Raw genomic sequence first — 21,458 nt, forward strand, 5'->3', positions numbered from 1 at the left:
GCATTCCTGATGTGCTTATAGAGATAAAAGACAAAGCAAAAATAAGAACAAGCCCCTCTGCAGCTCTTGGCCAAGTATACTGTCCCGGCCCAGATCCCTCGAGCTGGAGGAGAGGGGATTTATTTGGGTTCTGCCCCTGGGGAATTGAACTGCCATCTAAATACACTCGGAAGACGACTCACCAATAATCCTTCAATTAATAATGTCTAAGAGATGAAAGCTATCAGTTTCCTTTATACGTCCAGTTTATTATCAGCAGGGCAATTAAATTCTATTTTGTGCTGTGGTTTGAGCACTTCCCATCTGGGAAGCCTCTCTCCTGAGCCCTTCATGGGGACAAGCTGCCGGTGCCTAATTAGGTGAGCATGTGGGCCTTGCCTCTGGTGGGCAAGGTTCAGAGGAGGAGCCCTGAACATCAGCAGAAAGGGAGGCCCCCCCGACCCCTGGGAGGGGTCTGCAGGGGACCCCGTGGCTTCTGGGAGAGCTTGCCAGGAGGGGTGCGCCCCGTTCCTGGTGAGCAGGGCCCTGGTCACGGCACCCCTGAGTTCACGCTCTCAAGGGAGAGACGGCACCTCTGGAGGAACCCCAACACCACCCCCCCGTTTTGGATATTCTCTGCAGAGCCTGCAGCCCTCATTTCTGTTCTGTCTCTTAAGGCCTCTTGTGGGATGCTGCTGTGATGGGCCCAGAAGGGGCTGAGGTGAAAGAACCCAGGAGGTGTCAGGATTCCAACCTTTCTAGAAAAGGAGGGTCCAGGGTTCTCTGCCTCCAGTGGCCCAAGGTTCGGCCTAGTGGCACCCACTGTGGGATAGCCCTCGGATGGATTACCACGCACGGGGCCTGGACCCAGGCAAGGCTGCCATTCTGAGCACTGCACAACAGGGACCAGCTCTACAAGTGACTCAGAGCACGAATTCGTAAGACACGGGGCTTCATTGCCCCTCTCCAGGCACTGCCAGCCCCTCCCCGCCCGCCCCCTCTAGAGGCTTTAAAATCCAGGTGACTCTAAGCTTGTGATCATCCACCATGTCAGAGGAATGTACCTGGATTTGTGCTCATCACGCTTAATCGCTCGGGAAGGTCTCCAAGCCCTGGACAAGGCTGACACGAGATGTCACGCCCAAGGACCCCTACTGGAGGCCCGGGCGTCCGCTCCCAGGGCGGGACGGGTCTCTGGGATGGGGATGCTGAAGCTGCTGACGCTCCTGAGAGGTGGGAACAAGCAGGCTGCCATATTTGTTTCTCCTCCCACCTGTGCCCAGCACCCCTCTGCCAAGTGCCTTTAAGTCATCTGGGCAGAGGTTTCTGCTGAGACAGACGTTAAATGGGGAAAATGGAGAGGCAGTGTTACAGCTACCGGTTAGGACTTCCCTGGCGGTCCAGTGGTTGAGACTCTGCACTTCCAATGCAGGAGCTGTGGGCTTGAACTAGGATCCCACATGCCATGTGGCAAGGCCAAAACCATACACAAATAAAATAAATAAAAATAAAAGAAGGGGCTAAGAGCTAAATAAAAAATTATTTTAAAAAAATGAACTACTAGCCAAACAGGCAATACGTGGAAAAGTCAGAAGAGTGGTTGTCCTGGTAATGGGGGACAGAGTAATTGACTGGAAAAGACGAGGGAACTTTCTAGGGAGCTGTATGTTGACATCCTCTGTGTCTACCTCTGGCCGGTGGTTGCCAGGTGTATCACACACGAAAAGTCATGGTCGTCAGGCTGACATCTTGGTCTCTGCATTCTACTGTACACAGTGAGCACTCCACGGACAGCAGGACAGGTGGGAGGGGACCCAGGCGGCTGCCGTCCGAGACCACGCCTGACCCACTTGATTCTGGAGACACTGAGTTCTCTCTGTACCCTTTACACATCTCCATCTTCCTCCACAAGTGTGTTTATACCCACAGGTTATATTTATATCTGCAGCCACATCTATATATTTAAATCTGGAGAGGAGAGGAAAAGTGTTATATGTGCACATCTATTTATAGGGCGGTTCACTTCTTTCAAAGAACAGGAGGATCCTAGTTCCTTTTCTTTGCAGGGGGAGCAGGACTCAAGACACACATTCACACACACACATTCACAAGCACGAAGGCCGGGGGCCTCATCAGCAACCTCGCCTTTCTCCTCGGCTGAGAGACTATAACTGACCTTGATGATGACCTTGGGGACCGTCAGCGCGATGGACTTCTGCTTGGCCAGGACGTCCCTGGTCTCGTTGACTCGAGCCGTGACGAAGAAGTGCAGGAAGGCCTGCTCCAGCAGCTGGCCCATGTACTCGCCCGCGCCGATCAGCACCTCCTCTCTCTTGACTGGAGAGAAGAAACACAGACACGCCAAGTCGGAACCTGGGAGGAGATGCTCCCTGCTCCCCCGAGGGCCCCGTCTTCTCCCCGTTGGCGCAGCCTCCACCAGGGGCGGGCGAGTGGAACAGTGAGTCCATCAGGGACAAGAAGCACTCCGGCTTCTGGGGTAAAGAACGTGCTGGAAATGGGACACTCAGTCAAGTCTTCCTAGAGAAAATGTGTCCCATTTTCCCAGCAGTGCTTTTGCTCTTGTATTAATAAAACGCAATATGACAGAGAGGTTTGAAATCAAGGACCAGAAGGCTTTAGCTGCGGCTGCTTGGACCTGTGCACAAATAGCCCCGAGACAGCAGGTGGGGGCGGGGATGCCCATGGCCCCGGTGCCCTCCTGAGATAAGCCACGTCTCCGGGCGGCCATTGGCCGCGCATCAGCGCAGCTGCCGACTATTTGGACCTTTTCCTTGTTTCCTTGGCACCACGCTTTTTCTCCAATTCTTACCGCTCCAATTTGATTTTTCTATTTAAGAGAAAGAAGCAGTTGAAACCCATTTCCCACCCCCTCTGCTATCTGCAACTTAAAAGACCTCTGTGCCAAAAGCTTGTTTTCTCAGGTCACTGACGTGAGAGCGTGGGGACAAGCTGGGGGGGATGGCATCTGCACCTGGACGGCGGGGAGTGGTCCCGGCTCCCCTCTGCTCACCATCTGGGCTGAGGAGGGGGCTTCCGTCCTGCGGCTCTGACCGCCGCGGTGGGCTTCTGTCTGGCCGCCCTGCCCACTTCCTCTCACTCTCGTTTTCCAGAGCACAGGATTCCAGGGGGCAAAGGGCCGCTCTCCTGCAGGCCGATCCCGTGCCTGGGAGAGGGGACGGGGGCTCTCGCCTCCACCCCCTGCACGGAGCTGAATGTCTCCGCCACGGCGCCCTGCTCAGTGCCTGCTTTTGGCCAGAGATCCCTCCTTCAGTGGAAGTTGTCCAGGGAAACAATTCCCAAAGCGGATAAGTGTAGAGTGTTACATGTGCATGTCTACATTATGGATATGTGTGTGTGTCTCTAGTATATATAGTATGCATGTTCACGTTGGCCCCCCATTGTGAGCGGGTGAACTGGACCCGGGGCCGGAAGGCTGTGTGGGGTGAGCACTGATCGGGGCACAGGGAGACCTCCTGCCTTGCGGGCACCCAGGCGATGGAGCGCCAGGCTGTGCCTACCAGCTGCTTCAAGGTCTCTGCATGGAGGGCTGGGCCCTGGGACCTCCCGGTCTTGGCTCACATCGCGGTCACTGGGGGACATCTAAGAACCTACCCTGCTGGATCCCACCCCAGACCAACTCAATCAGAATCTTGGAGGTTTGGGGTCTACGCCTTGTTTGACAGTTTTGTAGCTGACCCTAATGTACAGCGGGCCTGAGATGCACTGCTCGACAACCAGGGGGCCCTTCACCCCCTGGAATCAGCCCTCTAAGAACCTCAGTTCAGCGGAAGGTTGGGCCCTCCCAACCCAGGTCCCTGAGGCTCTGCTAAGGCCTGCAGACCCGCAGGAGCCCTGTGGGCTGGAAGCTGGTTGCAGATACAGGTTGTCAGCCCCACCCCCATCTAGGGAGTCCTAATCTACATTTGAATACAATGATGAGATGATGCATATTCAAGGCTGAAAGGCTCCTTAAGTCCCAAAGGGCTTTCTAGCAGGAGATGGGGTGGTGTTAGGGCAGACTTGAGTGGATTTGGATGGTCTCAGTTTTTGAAACTGAAAGTCCTGTCCCCAGAACACGCGCAGTTCCTGGTGAAACAGGAAGGATGGTCATCCTGGACCAGTGGTTGTCAATGGTGTGTATATGGGGGGCACGTTTTGCTCCCAGGGAATGTTTGATAATGACTGGAGACCTTTTAGGTTCTCACCGCTGGGAGGAGGATGCTGGTATCTCCTGGGTAGAGGCCAGGTGCTTAGCTGCTCATGTTCAGCATCCGACTCTTTGCGACCCCACAGACTGTAGCCTGCCAGGCTCCTCTGTCCCTGGGATTTCCCAGGTGAGAACACTGGAGTATGTTGTCATGCTCTTCTTTAGGGGATCTTCCTGACCCAGGGATCGAGCCTGTGTCTGCTGCATTGGCAGGTGGGTTCTTTACCATCTGAGCCACCAGGGAAGTCCATGTATGCTGCTAAACATCCTACCACGCACCCCACAGTCCCCCAACAACGGTCAGGCCTGAAAGGGCCCAGTGCCCGGGCTTAGAGTCAGCCACGGCTACACAGAGTTATTAGAAGGTACTGGTCTGCCCTAGAGAAGCACTCAACAACTCAGCCTGCTTCCTGGAGCAGTCCCATCCTCCTGAGGGCTGCCTTTTGAATCCATGAACTTGCCTTGACTTTGACCCTCGAATTCTGCCTTTTTGGGTGACGCACACCTACTGCCTCCTTTGTGTCTGAGCATGGACTCTGCTTCCCCCACGGCTCCCAGAGCAGTGACTTGTCCAGAAGACTGAAACTCTGTCCCTCAATTGGAGACAATCTCAGATGAGCATATATGACCTGTTTCCACTCGGCCAGTTGGAGTCAGACGGGGCAGCAAAGTGAGAGGCCTTCAACATGCATTTTGCCTCTGGCAGCCTCCCGTAATAATAATAATAATAATGGACACCCTCTGGTATTTCTAGAGGGCCATGTTTGACCACCGGGATGTCTAGGCTGCTGAGATGGCCTGACAACTTTACAGAGACTGACTCTGCCTTGATCCTGTTGGCCTCAGGTCTCTTTATTCTCTCAGGTGGAATATCCTCTAAATCTTAGCACTGAAGAAGCTGGGCTGTGTTTCTGAGCCCCAGAGAACAGGCTCCTAAAATAACACATTATGTAAGTGCTGTGTTTTGCCACTGCACAAGAAATTGTTCTAGATAAAGCTTATTAAACGTGGCAAGAGAAAGAAGAATAGGTTTTCATTCTCTGAATGGTGGAGCTGGGATCCTGCCAGTACCATTGATGGTGTCTGGGGAAAGCCAAGGGAGACACAGACAGGGGCTGCCTCGTCTCTTTTTCAAAAACGCAAAGAAAACTAAATATAGCCGAGTGGAAGGCATAGCACCCTTGCAGATACTGAAAGGTTTAAGTTATTCAAATCTTCCCAGCTGATTCTAGCTCACACATCTCCTTTAATCATCAATCTGGAAAACATGGCTCCTGTTTTACTTGGAAAACTTTCTCTGCAATAGACCCTCCGACAACAGACTGTACCCTGACCTGCTTGATATAGGTCTAGGATCCTGTGGCTTTTTGCAAATACATTGCGATGTATTTTCAGTTGCAATGGGCAGCTTATTGCATGCAGCTAGTGCCACCTGCTTGCAGGGTAAAGCAAAAAACAGTCTCCGACTCCCTTCAAGTTATTCAGGACAAGCCTGGGGTGGGCTGAGTGGTGGGAGCTGCGTTGACATTGAGTCGGGCTCCACGTCCTGGGGTGGATGACTGAGACGGCTAAGGTATCAGGCTGTTCTAGTCCGCTACTCAGGTGAGCTCATGCTTCTGCTGGTCAGGGAGAGGAGGGGAAGAAGACTGAGGTGGGACTCTAGTGGTCAGAGGAGGACGGGGTACAGGTCCTTGTCCGGGGGACTGAGGAGCCGCGGGACCCCAGAGAACAGGAACTAGCCCCCTTAGGGCCCAAGGATGCCTGGAGCTGGCTCCCCATCCCTACCTGAATGTCATGAGGCTTCCGGTACCCACTTTACTTCTGACCGCCATGTGTGGCCTTGAACACGTCAGCTCACCTTTTCTGGTCTCAGTTTCCCGAAGCGTGGACATATTGGAAGTTAGCACGTACTGACAGCCTACCATTGGGAAACCTTCCATATATATTATCTTGTTTAGTTTCCTCCACAGCTTCCTCTCATGTCACACACCCAACCGGTCAGCCAGTCCCGAGAGCTCGGCCTTCAGAACATGCCCAGACCGGACAGCTCTCAGCGCCTCGCTCACCCACTCACCGTCTCTCTCGGAACTATTGCAAGAGCATCGTAACTACTCCGAAAGCTCAGTTCCACGACCCCCATGGTCTGTTCTCAACACAGCAGCCAGAGTGGTCTTTCAAACCCAAGTCGGACCAGGGCACGATTCTGCTCAAAACCCTCTAGTGGCCCTGCAGGTCACTGGAATCAAAACCAAAGTCCTCACAGAGTCCTCTAGGTTTTTACTGGGTCTGTACCCCCCATCCTCTTGACGCCCTTGTTCCCGATCCTGGTCCCCTTGCTGCTTACGAACACATCACACAAGCCCTGGGCTCAGGGCCTTCGCTCTTTTTTTTTTTTTTTTTCTGGCTGGAAAGCTCATTCTTTCCCCTCTGTTAGGTTTCTGTTAAACGCCACCCTGTCAGAGAGGTTTTCCCTGATCACCCCACACCTCACCAGCACTTCCTGTCTTCCTTACCCTGCCTCGTGTTTTCCTATTCCACGCAGAACCACGTATATTCGCTTGTTTGACTGTTTTGTGTCCAGCCCCCATCTTTCCTCCAGGAGACCATCAACTCCAAGAGCAACTCTGCTGTGTCACCAGCACAGAATATTATCTGGACTCGTAGGCCCTAAACAAAGGTTTGTGTGTGTGTGAGGGGGTGAATCAACAACCTAGTGATGTGTGCGGTGTTCTCCCCACATCCTGGCGGGAGCAGACCCCTCGTCAACTTACAGGACAAGGGCTCCAGGGTCACGTCGAATGTCTCGCTCTTGAATTCCGCCTTGGAGACCCCGGTGTAGAAGCTGATGTTGCCGGAGAGATAGGCTGCGACCGTGTAGCGGGTGGAGCCGTTGTTCCGGAAGGTGATGACGACCTTGAGGTCTCTGCCCAGCACGGCGTTCTCCACTTCAAAGTTCATGTGGACGTCAGACCTCGATTTGAGGACGCCCTCTGTTTTGAGGGCCTTTTTCGCCCCATACATGAGGGCGGTTTCCAGGGCCAGCCTCTCTTCTTCTTGACCTAGGAGAGGTGCAGAGTTGAGGACATAGGAACGCCAGCCACCCCAGAGAAAGTCACCCTAATGAACAGAGGGCTGCGGGGGCATGTGCTGGACTTGCTGGGTTGCCTCTGCAAGCCACCCGGCTTCCCTTTATGGGGATCTTCATCCTCCTATGTTATGAATTCTGCAAAATCAAGTTCCCAGAGAGTCAACCTGCCCGCGCTGCTGGGTTCGATTTATCTGAACAGGGACTGCTACAGAACTTACTCTTACCGGCTGTTTTTCCATGGCCACTGTTTCAGGGCTCATCAGGCAGAGCTGACAAAACCTAACTCTCTCACACTGCGGAATCTATTTGCTCCCCTCCCAGATTCCTAGCCACGCCGCTGGAGGAGTTCCACCTTAGCTTTCACCGTCTACAACCGTGAGTTTTCTCCCATTCGTGGGTCTGGCCGGCGAGACCCGTCTCCTCCTGTCTCCTTCCGCCTGGGCCTGTCTCACGTGCTCCCGCTGACCCGCCCCCCGGCCGATGCAGCCCCGCCCCGCTCTCCTTTCTCCGTTGTCACGTGCCTCCAGTGGGGTGCAGAGGTCACGTTCCCCAAGCAGCAACCGGCCCCTACACTCAGCTCAGTGAGAACAGGCCTCCCCCGCAGAAGGCTCAGAGGTCCAGTCCCCACCGGGAGCACAATGCTGGGGTGTCTCCTGGGTGTCCACAGCATTCACTGGCCTGGCCAAGGTTCTGAGATGGAGCCCAACCCTGGGGAGGCTTGATTACTTTTATTTTAAGGCTATTTTTTTAATGTGGACCCCTTTTAAAGTCTTTAGTGAATTTGTTACAATACTGCTTCTGTTTTATGTTTTGATTTTTAGCCTGGAAGCATGTGAGATCTCAGCTCCCCGACCAAGGATCCAACCCTCACCCCTGAATTGGAAGGCAAAGTCTTAACCCACTGGACCACCAGGGAAGTCTTGAGAATTCTTTACTTTCACACAAGGTTTCCCAAACTCATCTGACCCCGAACACATCTTTTTTGAGGGACACCTTTTGGTATCTGGTGGGGGAGTTTGAGACCTGGGTGCTGTTTTTAGGAAAATGTCTTAAGTAGGGTTTCCAAAGTGGTGGTGGTGGTAGAGATGGGAAGAAAGTGAGAGACGGAAGAATGAAAAAGTGGCTTTGTGCACGTGGGGAGCCGAGAAGGTACAAGTTGGGGCTGAGAGCGGGCTGCTGACGGCTCTAGGCTGGGCTGACCCTCCTCAGTAGTCTTCACTGTCTGACTTCCTCTGGATGTATCTCAGTGCATGTGTGAGACAGAGGCAAATTCTTTGGCTTGTAAAATCTCGTCTTGGGGCTTCCCTGCTGGCTCAGTGGATGAGAATTCACCTGCCAGTGGAGAAGACGTGAGTTCGATCCCTGAGTCGGGAGGATTCCACATGCTTTGGAGCAACGACGCCTGTGTGCCACAACTGCTGAATCCATGTGCCTAGAGCCTCCGCTTAGAACAAGAGAAGCCACGACTAAGAGAGGAGCCCCCGCTCTCTGCAACTAGAGAAAGCCTGTGCGCAGCAACGAAGATGCAGGAAATAAATAAATAATATAAACTTTAAAAAACCCAAAAAACAAAAGCTAGTCCTGCCAGTGGCTAGCAAAAGAAGAATCACTTTGAAATAAAAATGCTGAGTTTTATAGTTATATTAATTCTTAAGCTGTTTTCTCCCACTTTACTTAACAATGAAATGCAACGGAGATGAAGAGGTCAATCAATGATGATAACAGTTATCATTAAGAGCTAACCCTGACAGGTAGCAGAGACAGCACTTTGCTAACAAAGATCTATATAGTCAAAGCTGTGGTTTTTCCAGTAGTCATGTATGGATGTGAGAGCTGGGCCATGAAGAAGCTGAGCATTGAAGAACTGATGCTTTTGAACTGTGGTGTTGGAGAAGACTCTTGAGAGTCCCTTGGACTACAAGGAGATCAAACCAGTCAATCCTAAAGGAAATCAACCCTGAATATTCACTGGAAGGACTGATGCTGAAGCTGAAGCTCCAACCCCTTGGCCACCTGATGTGAAGAGCTGACTCATTGGAAAAGACCCCGATGCTGGGAAAGATTGAAGGCGGGAGGAGAAGGGGACGACAGAGGATGAGATGGTTGGATGTCATCACCGACTCAATGGGCATGAGTTTGAGCAAGCTCCGGGAGATGGTGAGGGACAGGGAGGTCTGCGTGCTGCCGTCCACGGGGCCACAAAGAGTTGGGCACGACTTAGTGGCTGAACAACAACTGTGACGAGTGTTGTGGGAGGTGTACGTTGTGTACTGTCTCCTCTTCAGAACGACTCTGCAAAGCAGGCGCTATTACCACTGTCAGTTTCCTTGTGTGGCAGGGTTGGTAGGTGGTTTAGAGGTAGGACATGCATAAGAATGAGAAGCTTCCAGGACCTTTCAGAGACAGAGAAAATGCCAGCAGGTGTTGCCAACCAAGTGAATGTCTATTTCTGTGTGTGTGTGTGTGTGTGTGTGCGCGCACGCTGGCAATTTCCCTGCTTGTCAAGACTGCAAGAATGAGCCAGAAACAACTGGTCCAGGACAAGCATTGGCTAGGGCACATGTTTACAATCGATAAGAGGGAGATAATTCTAAAGGGAAGGGGGGGGGGGTTGTGACAAGCAAAGTGCAGTGAAATATTTTAGCAGAAAGCATCTGGCAAAGAGCTCCCCAAGACAGAGAGCATTAATGATTATCGCTTTGGACGGGCACCAAATATGCATTTAGGCAGAATGCAGGAGGCGGGCACCAGCAGTGGGAACATGGTCACAGGCAGAGAGGTCCCTCCACAGGGAAAGGCTGAGCTGACTGAGTGGGGGAGGGGCAGTGGAAGCTTCGGACACCAGGAGGGACTTCATTGTGGGTCACAGATGGAGGAAGCTCTGGCTTCTTTCTGGGGACCAGCTCGTCCCCGTGAGCAGTGAGGCGGGCTGGGGTTGCCAGGAAGCGCAGGCCCAGGTAAGAGGCAGGAACCGCAGGCCCGCCCCAGTTGGGTAGAACGCCCGCTCTCTGCAGTTCTCTTCTGGGCTCTGATGGCGCGCACAATGCAGGGCCATGAATGGGGGCCTGAGAGAATGATCTAAAGCCAGATCACATTTCCTGCAGCTCCTCTGTGGCTCAGAACCAAGGTCAAAACCACCTTCTCGTGACCTGGGTGTCATGAGAGTCCCCTCTATGTCTGACGAAGTCTCTTCTTGTCACTTGGATCTTAGCTCAAATGTCAGCTTCTCAGGGTGCTCCCCGACTTCCATGACCCTGGACCTCTCGTCTCTCACTAACATGACCTGGTCTTCTTTCCTTTTCCCAGTACTTGTCACTTTGTGACATCCCCCGGGAGGAGGTAAGCTCCTCGTCCCCAGGACGTAGGACCCAGCCTGGCACAGAGGCTCTGGAGGACTGGGGTTTGGAGAAGCACTTTGCCTTCATCAAGAGACAAACCTGCTGTCTTTGTAGCAGACAAGGAATGGTCCAGTGGCGGATGTCGGATGTCCAGCGAGGCTCACCTGTGACGGTGCCGCCTGAGCCGCCATTCCTTTGATCGTCTCACCTGGATGTGCCCCTGTGATGTCCAGGCACCGTGCTAGGCTCAGGTGAGGAACACGGGGGGATGAAGAGGGCTCACAACACGCCTGTTATCACGGATGCTGGGTCAGACATTAGGGTGTGGTTCAGGGGTCACGGGGCAGAAACGTGACACCCCCGGGGGCAGGGGCGGCTTCTCAGAGGGGCTTTTCTCTCCCCAGCGAGAGCAAAGGCATGGAGGCAGGTGGGAGCCTGGCTTGCTGGAGGAACCTTTGGCAGCTCTCCTGCCTGCTGCTCTGGCCCCTGTGTGGTCAGGAGGCGCGGCGAGGGGGCGCAAAGGCCGCTAGCAGAGGCTTGGCGAGCAATGGTTGGACTACTCTGGAGGCAACAGAAGACAGTGAGGGCTCTTAAGCAGCTACAGGCTGAGATTTATATTTTAAACATGTCGCTTTGGAGGCAATGACATAGACAGAGGGAAGGAGAGAGCAAGGAGAGAAGGTGGGGTTGGGAAACTATAGCAGACATCCAGCAGAAAACTATCATAGCCCAAGCTAACAGTAGGCCAGGGCAGTGATAACAGAATTACTTGTAATAGTGGAAACTGGCTTTTATTGGTCAGTTACTACGTATCAGGGACGATGCCAAAGGGCTTCCAAGCCCGACACCATTTGATTCTCAGAGAGTGGCCATGGAGATGGAGGGGAGGAGATGGATGCAAACTGTTTGAAGAGGACATTTAGGGGCTGTTCTGCTTGGTGGATTCTCAACGTGCTGAGTTTGGGTGGATCACGGTTCTCTTCTCTGGAGCAGGAAGTGTGGGAGAAACAGATCTGGGATGGGGAGGGAATGAGAGAAGGTGGCATTTGGGAAGGTTCGGCTTCAGGTTCCTATGGGACATTTAGGTGAGTGCTGGGCTTAAAAGTAAGTCTCGGCTGGAGACAGACTTGGGAGAACCAGTATGTGTGTGCACGTTAACAGCAGCTAGAGGGCAGGAACAAAGACTAGAATGGAATGACATTCTGAGAGGGTGAAGAAAGGGGAGCTCTGAGTTGCAGAAAAAGATAGAAAAAAGAGGTAGATTGAGATGGAATCGGGAGAAAGCTGTGTCATAGGAACAAAGAGAAGAAAGAATTTCAAAGCAACCTAAGTGTCCAACAAGAGATGAATGGTTAAAGAAGATGTGGTAAATATACATAATGGAATACTACTCAGCCATAAAATAGAATGAAAATCTGCCATTTACAGCACCATAGATGGACTGGGAAGGTATTATGCTTAGTGAAATAAGTCAGATTGAGAATGTATGATATCACTTACATGTGGAATCTTAAAAAATGGACTAATAAATATAACAAAAGAGAGGCAGACTCACAGATACAGAGAACAACCTAGAGGTTACCAATGGGAAGAGGGGAGGGGAGAGGGGCAAGAGAGAGCAGGAGATTCAAAAGTCCAAACCGTTACGCATAAAATAAGCTACAAGGATACACATACAACACAAGGAATATAGTGCACTGCTAACGTCCCCCATGGTCCCCGGGCACCTGTTCATCCACCCCTGTCCTGGGCACCCACCACCCGGCAAGGTGAGGATTCACTTCCTGTCCATCTCTCCCTTAGATGGTGAGACAGGACTGTGGGAGTCTCCAGGTGGACACAGTGTTGGGAATATGGTGGGTGGTTAACAGCAAGTTGTTGGAAGGATGCATGAATGAATGAGTGTTGCAGCCAGTTTCTTTCACTTCTTTCGTGGACTCCTTTTCTTTTCCAAACCTTTTCGCCTGACACTATCACAAAAGGGCATTGCTCATCTGTTCTGTTTCACAGTGTTTATGTTTTAAAAAACACTCTTTTTAGAAAAGAAAAAGTCAAAAAGAAAAAAAATCTCTTGTATTTGTTGTGCAGTGAATGAAAGCCGACAGAAGAGAAGAACCAACCATTTCAGGAGCACAGCACAAATTCACTGCTTCAGGTGACACAAACCCTGAATTTCTAATACTGTGCAGAAGAGTTCTCAATTCAGCAAACTTTCTCTTTATAGTGCAAATTGCTTTTGTAAACAAGAGTAGGGAGCAGATCTAAAATATTTAAAACGCATTCTGCACTCAGCATTTCAGGAATACTGATGAATATTTAGGTGTATGCTAATTACTCTCCGTTTTTTATCCATTCATTGAAATAAATGCCATTCCTAAGAAGCTCTGGTGGTGAATCATTTGTAACATATATTCCACGTCCCCATGAAGACCCCCAAGCTCCTTTACCTCCTGTCCACGACCAACCTTGGGGAACTTTCACTCCAGCCTCTGGGCGCTCTGAGCCCAGTGCTTTAGTAATGCCTTGTTGTCTAGTTGCTAAGTCATGTTGACTCTTTGGCAACCCCATGGACTGTGCCCCTCCAGGCTCCTCTGTCCATGTGACTCTCCAGGCAAGAGTACTGGAGTGGGTTGCCATTTCCTTCTCCAGGGGATCTTCCTGACCCAGGGATCGAACCTGAGTCTCCTGCATTGTGGGCGGATTCTTTACCTGCAGGACCCTAAACACACTTGCTGCTTCACACCCCATGCCTTTGTCCTGTTCCCATCTTCTAGAAGCCTCAGTCCAGCTTCCTTTAACTGAGGTCTGTGACTTCTCTGATTGGGCTTTGCTTTTTGTGAATCTCCTGGTTGGACTGGGCGTCCCTTTTTGTTTTCAAAGCCCCGTCAGCAGAATGAACCTATCATTTGACCAGAAACAGAAACTGGGTCCTTCTCACTGCGGGGATGCCCAGCACCAAACACAGTTTCAGGCATACAGTAGACACTCAGCAGTGACTGAGATGGGCCTGAACTCAACAGCTCCGTGTGAAACACTCCACACGCTAAAGGTTAACGAAACCACCTTAGCATTGTTTTATGGCTGAAACAAGACTTCACCCTGTTTGGCCTGAATTAGTGAAGTGGTCATGTCCTATTCATTTTATGTTACCTACATCCATTTATATTCCCTATACTTCCTGTCAAGGAATTTCCACGATACTTCAATGGAACAATGCATGTGAAAAAAGTTTGCAAGGTTCTGAACAAATGTGAGGGCTTCCCAGGTGGCTCAGTGGTAAAGAATCTGCCTGACAATGCAGGAGACATATGTTCCATCCTTGGGTGGGGAAGATCCCCTGCAGAAAGGAATGGCTACTTACTCCAGTACTCTTGCCTAGAGAATCCCATGGACAGAGGAGTCTGGTGGGCTACAGTCCACGGGGTTGCAAAGAGTCGGACATGACTTAGCGACTAAATAACACCAAGAGCAAATAACTGTGAATAGTTATTTAAAATTCATTATTGAACTAAAATTACATTAGTTATGTAATGTTTTCTATTAAGATTAAAATTTAGATTCTTTCCTATTTTTATGAATTAGAACACATTCTATATTCTGTTAAAACAGACGTGACTTTAAACCAATTATTTCAGAAGCCATGTAAAGGGGAATTCTGCTCAAAGCAAACAAACAAGTAAAACTAAAACGAAATGAAAAATTGTGGGTGTGAGGCGTAGTTGCTCGATTTCTAACTTTTGAATGCCGCAAAAGGCCATGCCTTCTCCGGAACGCATTTCATGGTGATGGTGACTGTCACAATGAAGCGGACTTGGACAGAGAGATCCTCATTCGACTGCAGTAGCTTACCTTCCTGGAATTTGTAGGCATCCGTGATGTCCTTTATGCCATCTCCTCCAATTTCTTTGGTCACAATTAATTTCCCAATGTGGGTGGTATCAAGGGTTTCAACCACATGAGTGCCATCTTTCTTAGCTGTAATGTAAACCAGGTCACTGTTGACCTAAAAACAGGAGAGGAGGCCGTCAGCCACCGTCAAATGTCCTTGTCACCAAAATCTCTAGCTCTCAACAGTGTAGCGTCCAAGAGCCCTGCGGATGACGTTATCCACCGGGCTAAGTCGTTTCAAGCACCAACCATTTCTTTCATTCCTTTTTCTTGCTGGTAAATTCTACCTCCTAAGGCAGAACAGAAAGCACCCTGTCTGTTATTCTCTTTCTCAAGCTTCTTTTAAGCTGACAGTAACGGAGTGACCTACTTCTAGAGAGGAGAGGCAGTCTGCTGGGTGGCTTCTGGGAAATATTTTTTTTTTCCGGGTATATGCATATGTTCAAACCCATCAAGATGCATACACTAAACATCTGCATTCTGAATATCAATGTTACCCCATTAAAGCTTAAAGTAAATAAATGGAGAGAAGGAAGCCCGTGATAGGCAGAGAGACCAGCAGCTACAGGCGTGGGGTCAGCTGCAGGGAGCGTGGGCTCTGATTTTGGGTGTGCACTGTTAGAAAGTACACACCTTACCCTGGGGACCTCATTCCTGCTTCTAGAAAATGGAAATAATCACACTTGCTCTGCCAGTTTCATAGGAACACTCTGCGACCGAGCGAGGTAAAGTCTATGTGAATGTGATTCTCACTTAGATTAGTAAACATCAAAGTCAAGTAAAATGCAACGATCATTGCCAGGTATTGGGAAAATCTGATGAGGTTAAAGATGAGGTTTAAGAGAGCAAATTTTCTCTACTTTCTCACAAATTTCTGAATTTACAAGAAGTCTGATCTCTGCTCAGGGGAAAGTAAGCAATCAACATTTATTGATCCATAATGTTTCAGGACGTTTTAAATGATTTAATTTAAACCCCACCACAACAATCCTATGAGTAGGGACTATTATCTCTGTTTTATAGACGAGGCATTACAAGTCAGAGGACCAGCAGAGTGTTTGTGGTCACACAAGTACTGGGAGGTGGTGGAGAAGCAGCGCAGACGGGGCAGGTGCGGCCCACGGCACACGCCCGGCTCTTCCCCTGGGTGGGCATCGCGCAGGCCCTCATCTTCACCCAGGGTGGTCTGAGCACGCAGCCTGACCTTCCTGCTGGGTGGCCCGTATTTGTTTCCTGGGTTTTCACAGGACACCGCCTCTCCTGCCTGCCCCAAAGGACCACAGCACCACGCAGGGGGAGGTCCCAGGCTGGGGTCCAGCTGGTCCCGCCCTGCCTCAGATTTCTGAGGATGAAGGCGTGGGCCCTGCTCCGTGTGGTGTCCAGGGCTTGGCGGCACTTGGCACGTGGTGTGAAAGACTAAACGTGGAATCAGCAATCAGGACGGGAGCAGACGGAGCAGACACCTCAGGAGTATTTCTCATTTTGGGTAAAAAAAGTTTAAGGAAACTTTAAATGAGCTTCCTGAGCGCCTCGGGTTTCCCCCTGGAGGAGGCCATGCAGGCACAGACCACTCCCTCCTCAGCTGCAAGTGATAGCAACAATGATGACAAGCCTCTTCTTCATAAAGAGTCCTTACGACCGCTTTCAGTTTTCCAGGGAGACAAGGCTGCATGTGGAAGTGGCTAGATCCTTGTCTTCCCTTGAGCAAAGCTTAGGAAATTTTTTGTTGCTGTTCAATCGCTAAGTCCCCGTGGACTGCAGCACACCAGGCTTCCCTGTCTTTCACCATCTCTTGCTTGCCTTCACACTTTTCCAGCATCAGGGTCTTTTCCAACGAGTAGGCTCTTCCCATCAAATAGCCAATGTATTGGAGCTTCAGCATCAGTCCTTCCAATGAATATTCAAGGTTGATTTCCTTTGGGATTGACTGGCTTGATCTCCTTGCTGTTCAAGGGACTCTCAAGAGTCTTTTCCAACACCACAGTTCAAAAGCATCAATTCTTAGGTGCCGACCTTTCTTTATGGCCCAACTTTCACGTACATGACTATGGGAAAAATCATAGCTTTGACTATATGGACCTTTGTCGGCAATGTGATGTCTCTGCGTTTTAATACACTGTCTATGGAAAACCTATGTCATAGTTTTCCTCTCAAGGAGCAAGCATCTTTTAATTTCGTCGCTGAAGTCACGGTCAGCAGTGATTTATATCAGCTGAAACCTCAGGCCGGCCCACCACACTGTCCCTTGTGGGAAGAGGAGAGGAGAAACTCACACATGAAGTGACTTCTGCACATGTAGGTAGGGGGCGGGTTGGAGGGAAAGGATTCTTTCCAGGAGACATCTGCGAGCTTTCTTCTCAGTTTCAGCCCCTAGTGTGGTGACTCTCCATCCTGAATGCATATGAGAAGCACCGAGGAGCTTAGAAAGTTTGTCCAAGACCAGTTGCATCTCCGTGGTAGGACGGTCACAAGTGGAAGAAACATTGGACCTAGGCTGTGTGATTTGGGGCAAGCTACCGAACGTCTCTGAGCCTGCAACCTTCCTTGCAAGGTTGGCAAGTAGATCAGAACCACCTGTGAAAGTCCTATGTTTCATTTCTTCTGAGTGGAAAGGAGTCTTAGAGGCCATCTAGTCCTGCACATAGATTTGAAGGGCTATGGTCACACAACACGGGCACTTCCAAAGTGAGGTGGGGAATAACAGGAGAGCTTCCCTGGGGGCTCAGACGGTAAAGCATCTGCCTGCAATGCAGGAGACCCGGGTTTGATTCCTGGGTTGGGAAGATCCCCTGGAATAGGAAATGGTTACCCACTCCAGTATTCTTGCCTGGAAAATTCCATGGACAGAGGAGCCTGGCGGGCTATATAGTCCATGGGGTCTCAAAGAGTTGGACATGACTGAGTGACTAACACTTGACTTTCCTAGCAGGAGGAGCAGTATGTGTAAAGACCAATGTGAGGACGTGTTTGGATGTTTCAGGGCCCCCGGGGGGCTCAGCTAGGGTGGGCCAGGTCCTCAGGCTAGAGCGTCCTCTCTACAAACTCCCGCCTGTGCCCATGGACTGTAAACGTGTGTCCACTTCTCAGCGCTCACGGTGGAGGCTCTTGTTTTCAGGACCCAGGACAGAGTCTGCTCTGTTCATTTGTTCCCAAGTGGAGGCAGCTGCATCACAGGTGGTGTGGAGGGGCTGCTGCTCCCAGGGCTCGCGGGGCTGGGGGGCAGCGGATGCCTGGATGTCTGGGAGCCTTCCTGGCACCACTGCCAGACGTCCACCCTGTGCTTGCCTTCCTTCATCCCGTAGGGGCTCCTGTGTGTGTGCCCTGCTGCCGCACACGTGAGCTCATCTCCCACCAGCACGGCCCGGGCGTGAAGGTGCCATCTGGCCCCCGTCTCCTTGAGATCCTGTTCTCAGCAGTGCACCGGGCACACGCTCTTGCTTCTATTATTCACTCGTGTGTGTACTGGTGGCTTCTGTGTGCCAGACCCTGCTTTCAGCGATGAGAGTCCAGCAGAGCCTATCTCCGAGGAACTTATGTTATAGAAGGGAGGGAAACCATAACACCAAGTCAGAGAAGAACAGAAACAGAGGGACGGGTAGGCCTGCTTCATGTGGGAGATGTGGGGAGTGGAGGTCTTTTTAAGGAGGTGGGCTGAGCAGAGACCTGGATGCAGTGAGGGTGCAGAACATTCGGAGAGGGGTAGAGGGTGGGACAAGAGCTTTCACGGCCAAAGGAACAGTCTGTGATGTTTCCAGAAGAGCAAGGGGGTCTATGTGGCTGGAGACACATGAGCAACGGGTGGGGGTGGAGGGGAAACCAGGGGCCAGATCACATAGAATCTCATAGATCACAGAAATCTTGTAAAGATTTATGCTTAATTGTAAACATGGTGGGAATCCATTCAAAGGTTTGGCAGGGGAGTGGCATGTTTTTATTCACACTGTAAAGGGTAATTCTGGCTGCTCTGTGGAGAGTAACCTGGAGAGGGGCAAGCAAGGAGGAAGAAATGAGTTAGGACGTGATGTCGCAGAGCTCAGAGCTGTCCAGAGCTCAGAGGGTCATGATGGAGGCACAGGCATGCCTGGATCTGGGATAACTGGAAGGTATTTCTGGCAAAATGCTTAAGGGAGGTTAGAAAGAGAAGCCAAGATGATTCCAGAGTTTTACATGTGATTTGAATGAACAGGTGAATTATTTTGAGATATCCCCAAATGTACTGCATCTAATAACTGGTAGTGAAATAAACAACCCTGAACTGAGGCCAAAGAATCAGCAGAGAAGCTGTTGGACAGTTTGAGTCCAGAGAACTGCCGGCCCCAGACTAGGGAAGGTGCGGCTCCTGGAGCTATGGGGTGGTGATGGTGACCCCAGGGGGCCCGTCACTTCTGCTGCAAGAACCACCTCAGTGCCAGGAGGGAGGATGTGTGTATGCGTATAAGTGTGTGTGTGTGAGAGTGTGTGTGTGTGTGTGAGTGTGTGTGTGTGTGTGTGTGTGAATGTGTGAGGGAGTATATGTGAATGTGTCTCTGTGTGTGTGTGTGTGTGTGTAAGTATGTGAGCATGTGTGTGTGTGTGTGTGTTTGAGTGTGTGTGAGAGAATGGGTGAGTGTGTGTGTGTGCAAGCATGTGACTGTGTGAGAGAGTGTGTGTGTTTGAGTGTGTGTGAGAGAGAATGTATGTGTGAGTGTGCAAGCATGTGTGTGTATGTGTGTGTGTGAGTTTGGTGGGATGAAGTGAAGGGGACAGCAGTTAGAAGCAGCTGAGACAGAAGAGAGGCTGCAACTCCGAATGCTCAGTGACCCGGACCTGGGAAGGGAGCCGCAGACGCTGAGACCTCCTCTGCCCTCTCTGGGAACCTCCAGAGCAGGCAGAAGAAACCCACTGCAGGGCTGAGGGCAAGAGGATGGAGGGTGGCAGAGAAAGAAGCCCGGATCCCAGGAAGAATCTGGAGATGGGAAAAGCGCAGAGGTGGGTGCTTTTGTGCACAGCTCTCCTTTGGGCTTCTGCTTTCACTCAGCGAGGAAACCACAAGCTGGTCCACGAGCAGAAGGCCTGATCCGGCCCGGAAGTGAGTCAAGAGCGACCAGGAAAGCCGGCCTGCTGGGAGGCGAGAGCAGGCACGTTCCGGCGGACGTCGCGGGGGTGGCGAGAAGCAGGCTGACGCAGCGAGGAGGCGGGGAGGGGGAGCACGGCGGTCTGGGACCCGAGCCTTGCAGGCGCTCGTTAAAGTCAGGAGGACGCCCCCCACGGAGCCCTGCTTTAGGACCCCCGAGAGAAGCGTCCTGACTCCTCACGCACTTTTCAGCCATCTGAGCGTCTCTTACAAAGGGCTCAGCCCCGGAGCCCGGCCCGCCCCAGAGCAACAAATCGCGTGCGCCGTCAGACAAGGCTGCATTGGGTGAGAGAGGAATAACTGCGATCTGCGGGTCCCGGTGACACTCACAACACCCCGATCTATACTTAATAACAGCGGAAAGCGTTTGCGTTAGCAGCTATTCGGCATTTTGCTCCTGGAGGGAGTCTGTTCCTCTCTCCTCCACAGCAACAAAGCATAATAAAACTACAAACACAAGGCTTAGTGAGTTTTAGAGAGATCTCCCGTTAAGAAGTCCTCATGGCCTGGGAAACGATCAGATGGCAGTTGGGGAGGATCGCACGAGTCTTGAAATCTCAAAATGAAATCCAGCAGGTGAAAATCCCGAATACAGTCTGCCTGTTCTCCCAAGGCTTCTAGAAACTGCGACGGCAGGTACAGTGGAAGAGGCATTGTTCCTTTCGTGTAATTCACATGTTCAGTCTTGGGGTCTGCGGTGTTTATTCTTATTTTATCTCTGAGACATTCCCAGGCCAGCCTTCTCCGTGGCCACCTGTCATCCCTCACCTGATTCAGGCATGGAGTAAAGTCACGGCCGCCCCGGGCTTCCGCCCAGAGGCCTTCCCGTCCAGCCTGGGCTGAACAGGCTCCGATCCTTCTCCTACCCCTTGGGAAACCTCTTGTGTCCGTTCTCAGCTCAGAATGCCCCACGTCTAGGTTCTTCAGCGGTCACCACCTGACACCTCCCAACACATCACTGTTTGTGAGCCTCGATGGTTTTCCTTTTTATTTATTTTTTATGTTTTCTTGGCCATGCTGCAGGGCATGTGGGGTCTTAGCTTCCTGACCAAGGATCAGACTCACACCCCCTCGCACTGGAAGCTCAGAGTCTTAACCATCGGACTGCCAGGCAAGTTCCCGAACAGTTCTTAATTGTCTGCACGTACCTTTCGGAAGCTCCAGTTTTCTCCTCTGTCTGAAATTCCTTCCTTCCTCTGGCTTTTTTTTTTTCTTACCTCTTTCACCTGAATACTGTCTTGTCTGCTTGTGCTCAGTCACTGAGCTTTGTGACCCCATGGACTGTAAAGCCTGCCAGACTCCTCTGTCCATGAGATTTCCCCTGGCAAGAATCCTAGAGTGGGCTGTCATTTCTTTCTCCAGAGGCTCTTCCCGACCCAGGGATCGGACCCACATCTCCCGCATTGCAGGTGGATACCACTGAGCTGCCAGGAAAGATGAATAACTACTAGTCATGGGTCGACACGGCTCAGGCTCCACTCCCTCCAGGGAGCATCCCCGGCCCTCCCCTCCATGGGCTCCGTAATGCTCCTCTGGATCTACGGTGGCCATCACACTGTTGTCCTTGTGTCTGTTCCCGGTCACCCTCTCTCCCAGGACAGGGTCTGGTGGCCTCTGCTGTCCTGCGGCAGTCCTAGCTCGTATTTCTCAATTAACATAAATGCGGGTCATTTATCACCTGCATCACTCGTTTGACCTTTGGTTCCACAGCAACACTTGCATTGTTGTTTTTTAAATGTTGCTGTGTTTATGTACCACTGCCTCCGTCAAATATCAAGTTTCTTAAGGACTCAGGCTTCTGAATTCCCACAGTGCTAGATGCAT

The 21,458-nt window shown here is 51.2% G+C and overlaps 1 protein-coding gene across 1 annotated transcript in view; it reads right to left on the reverse strand.

Moving 5' to 3' along the window:
* Window positions 1-21,458, reverse strand: part of F13A1 (coagulation factor XIII A chain) — a 139,846-nt gene that overhangs the window by 16,115 nt on the left and 102,273 nt on the right. Inside the window, exons 11-13 of the mRNA XM_043449561.1 lie at window positions 14,483-14,636; window positions 6,979-7,266; window positions 2,156-2,316 (exon numbers count right to left, since the gene is read on the reverse strand). Coding sequence (XP_043305496.1) covers window positions 2,156-2,316; window positions 6,979-7,266; window positions 14,483-14,636 — 603 coding nt within the window. The remainder of the gene's footprint in view (window positions 1-2,155; window positions 2,317-6,978; window positions 7,267-14,482; window positions 14,637-21,458) is intronic.

The sequence above is a fragment of the Cervus canadensis genome, chromosome 28, assembly GCF_019320065.1.
Source record: "Cervus canadensis isolate Bull #8, Minnesota chromosome 28, ASM1932006v1, whole genome shotgun sequence".
Classification (NCBI taxonomy): Eukaryota; Metazoa; Chordata; class Mammalia; order Artiodactyla; family Cervidae; genus Cervus; species Cervus canadensis.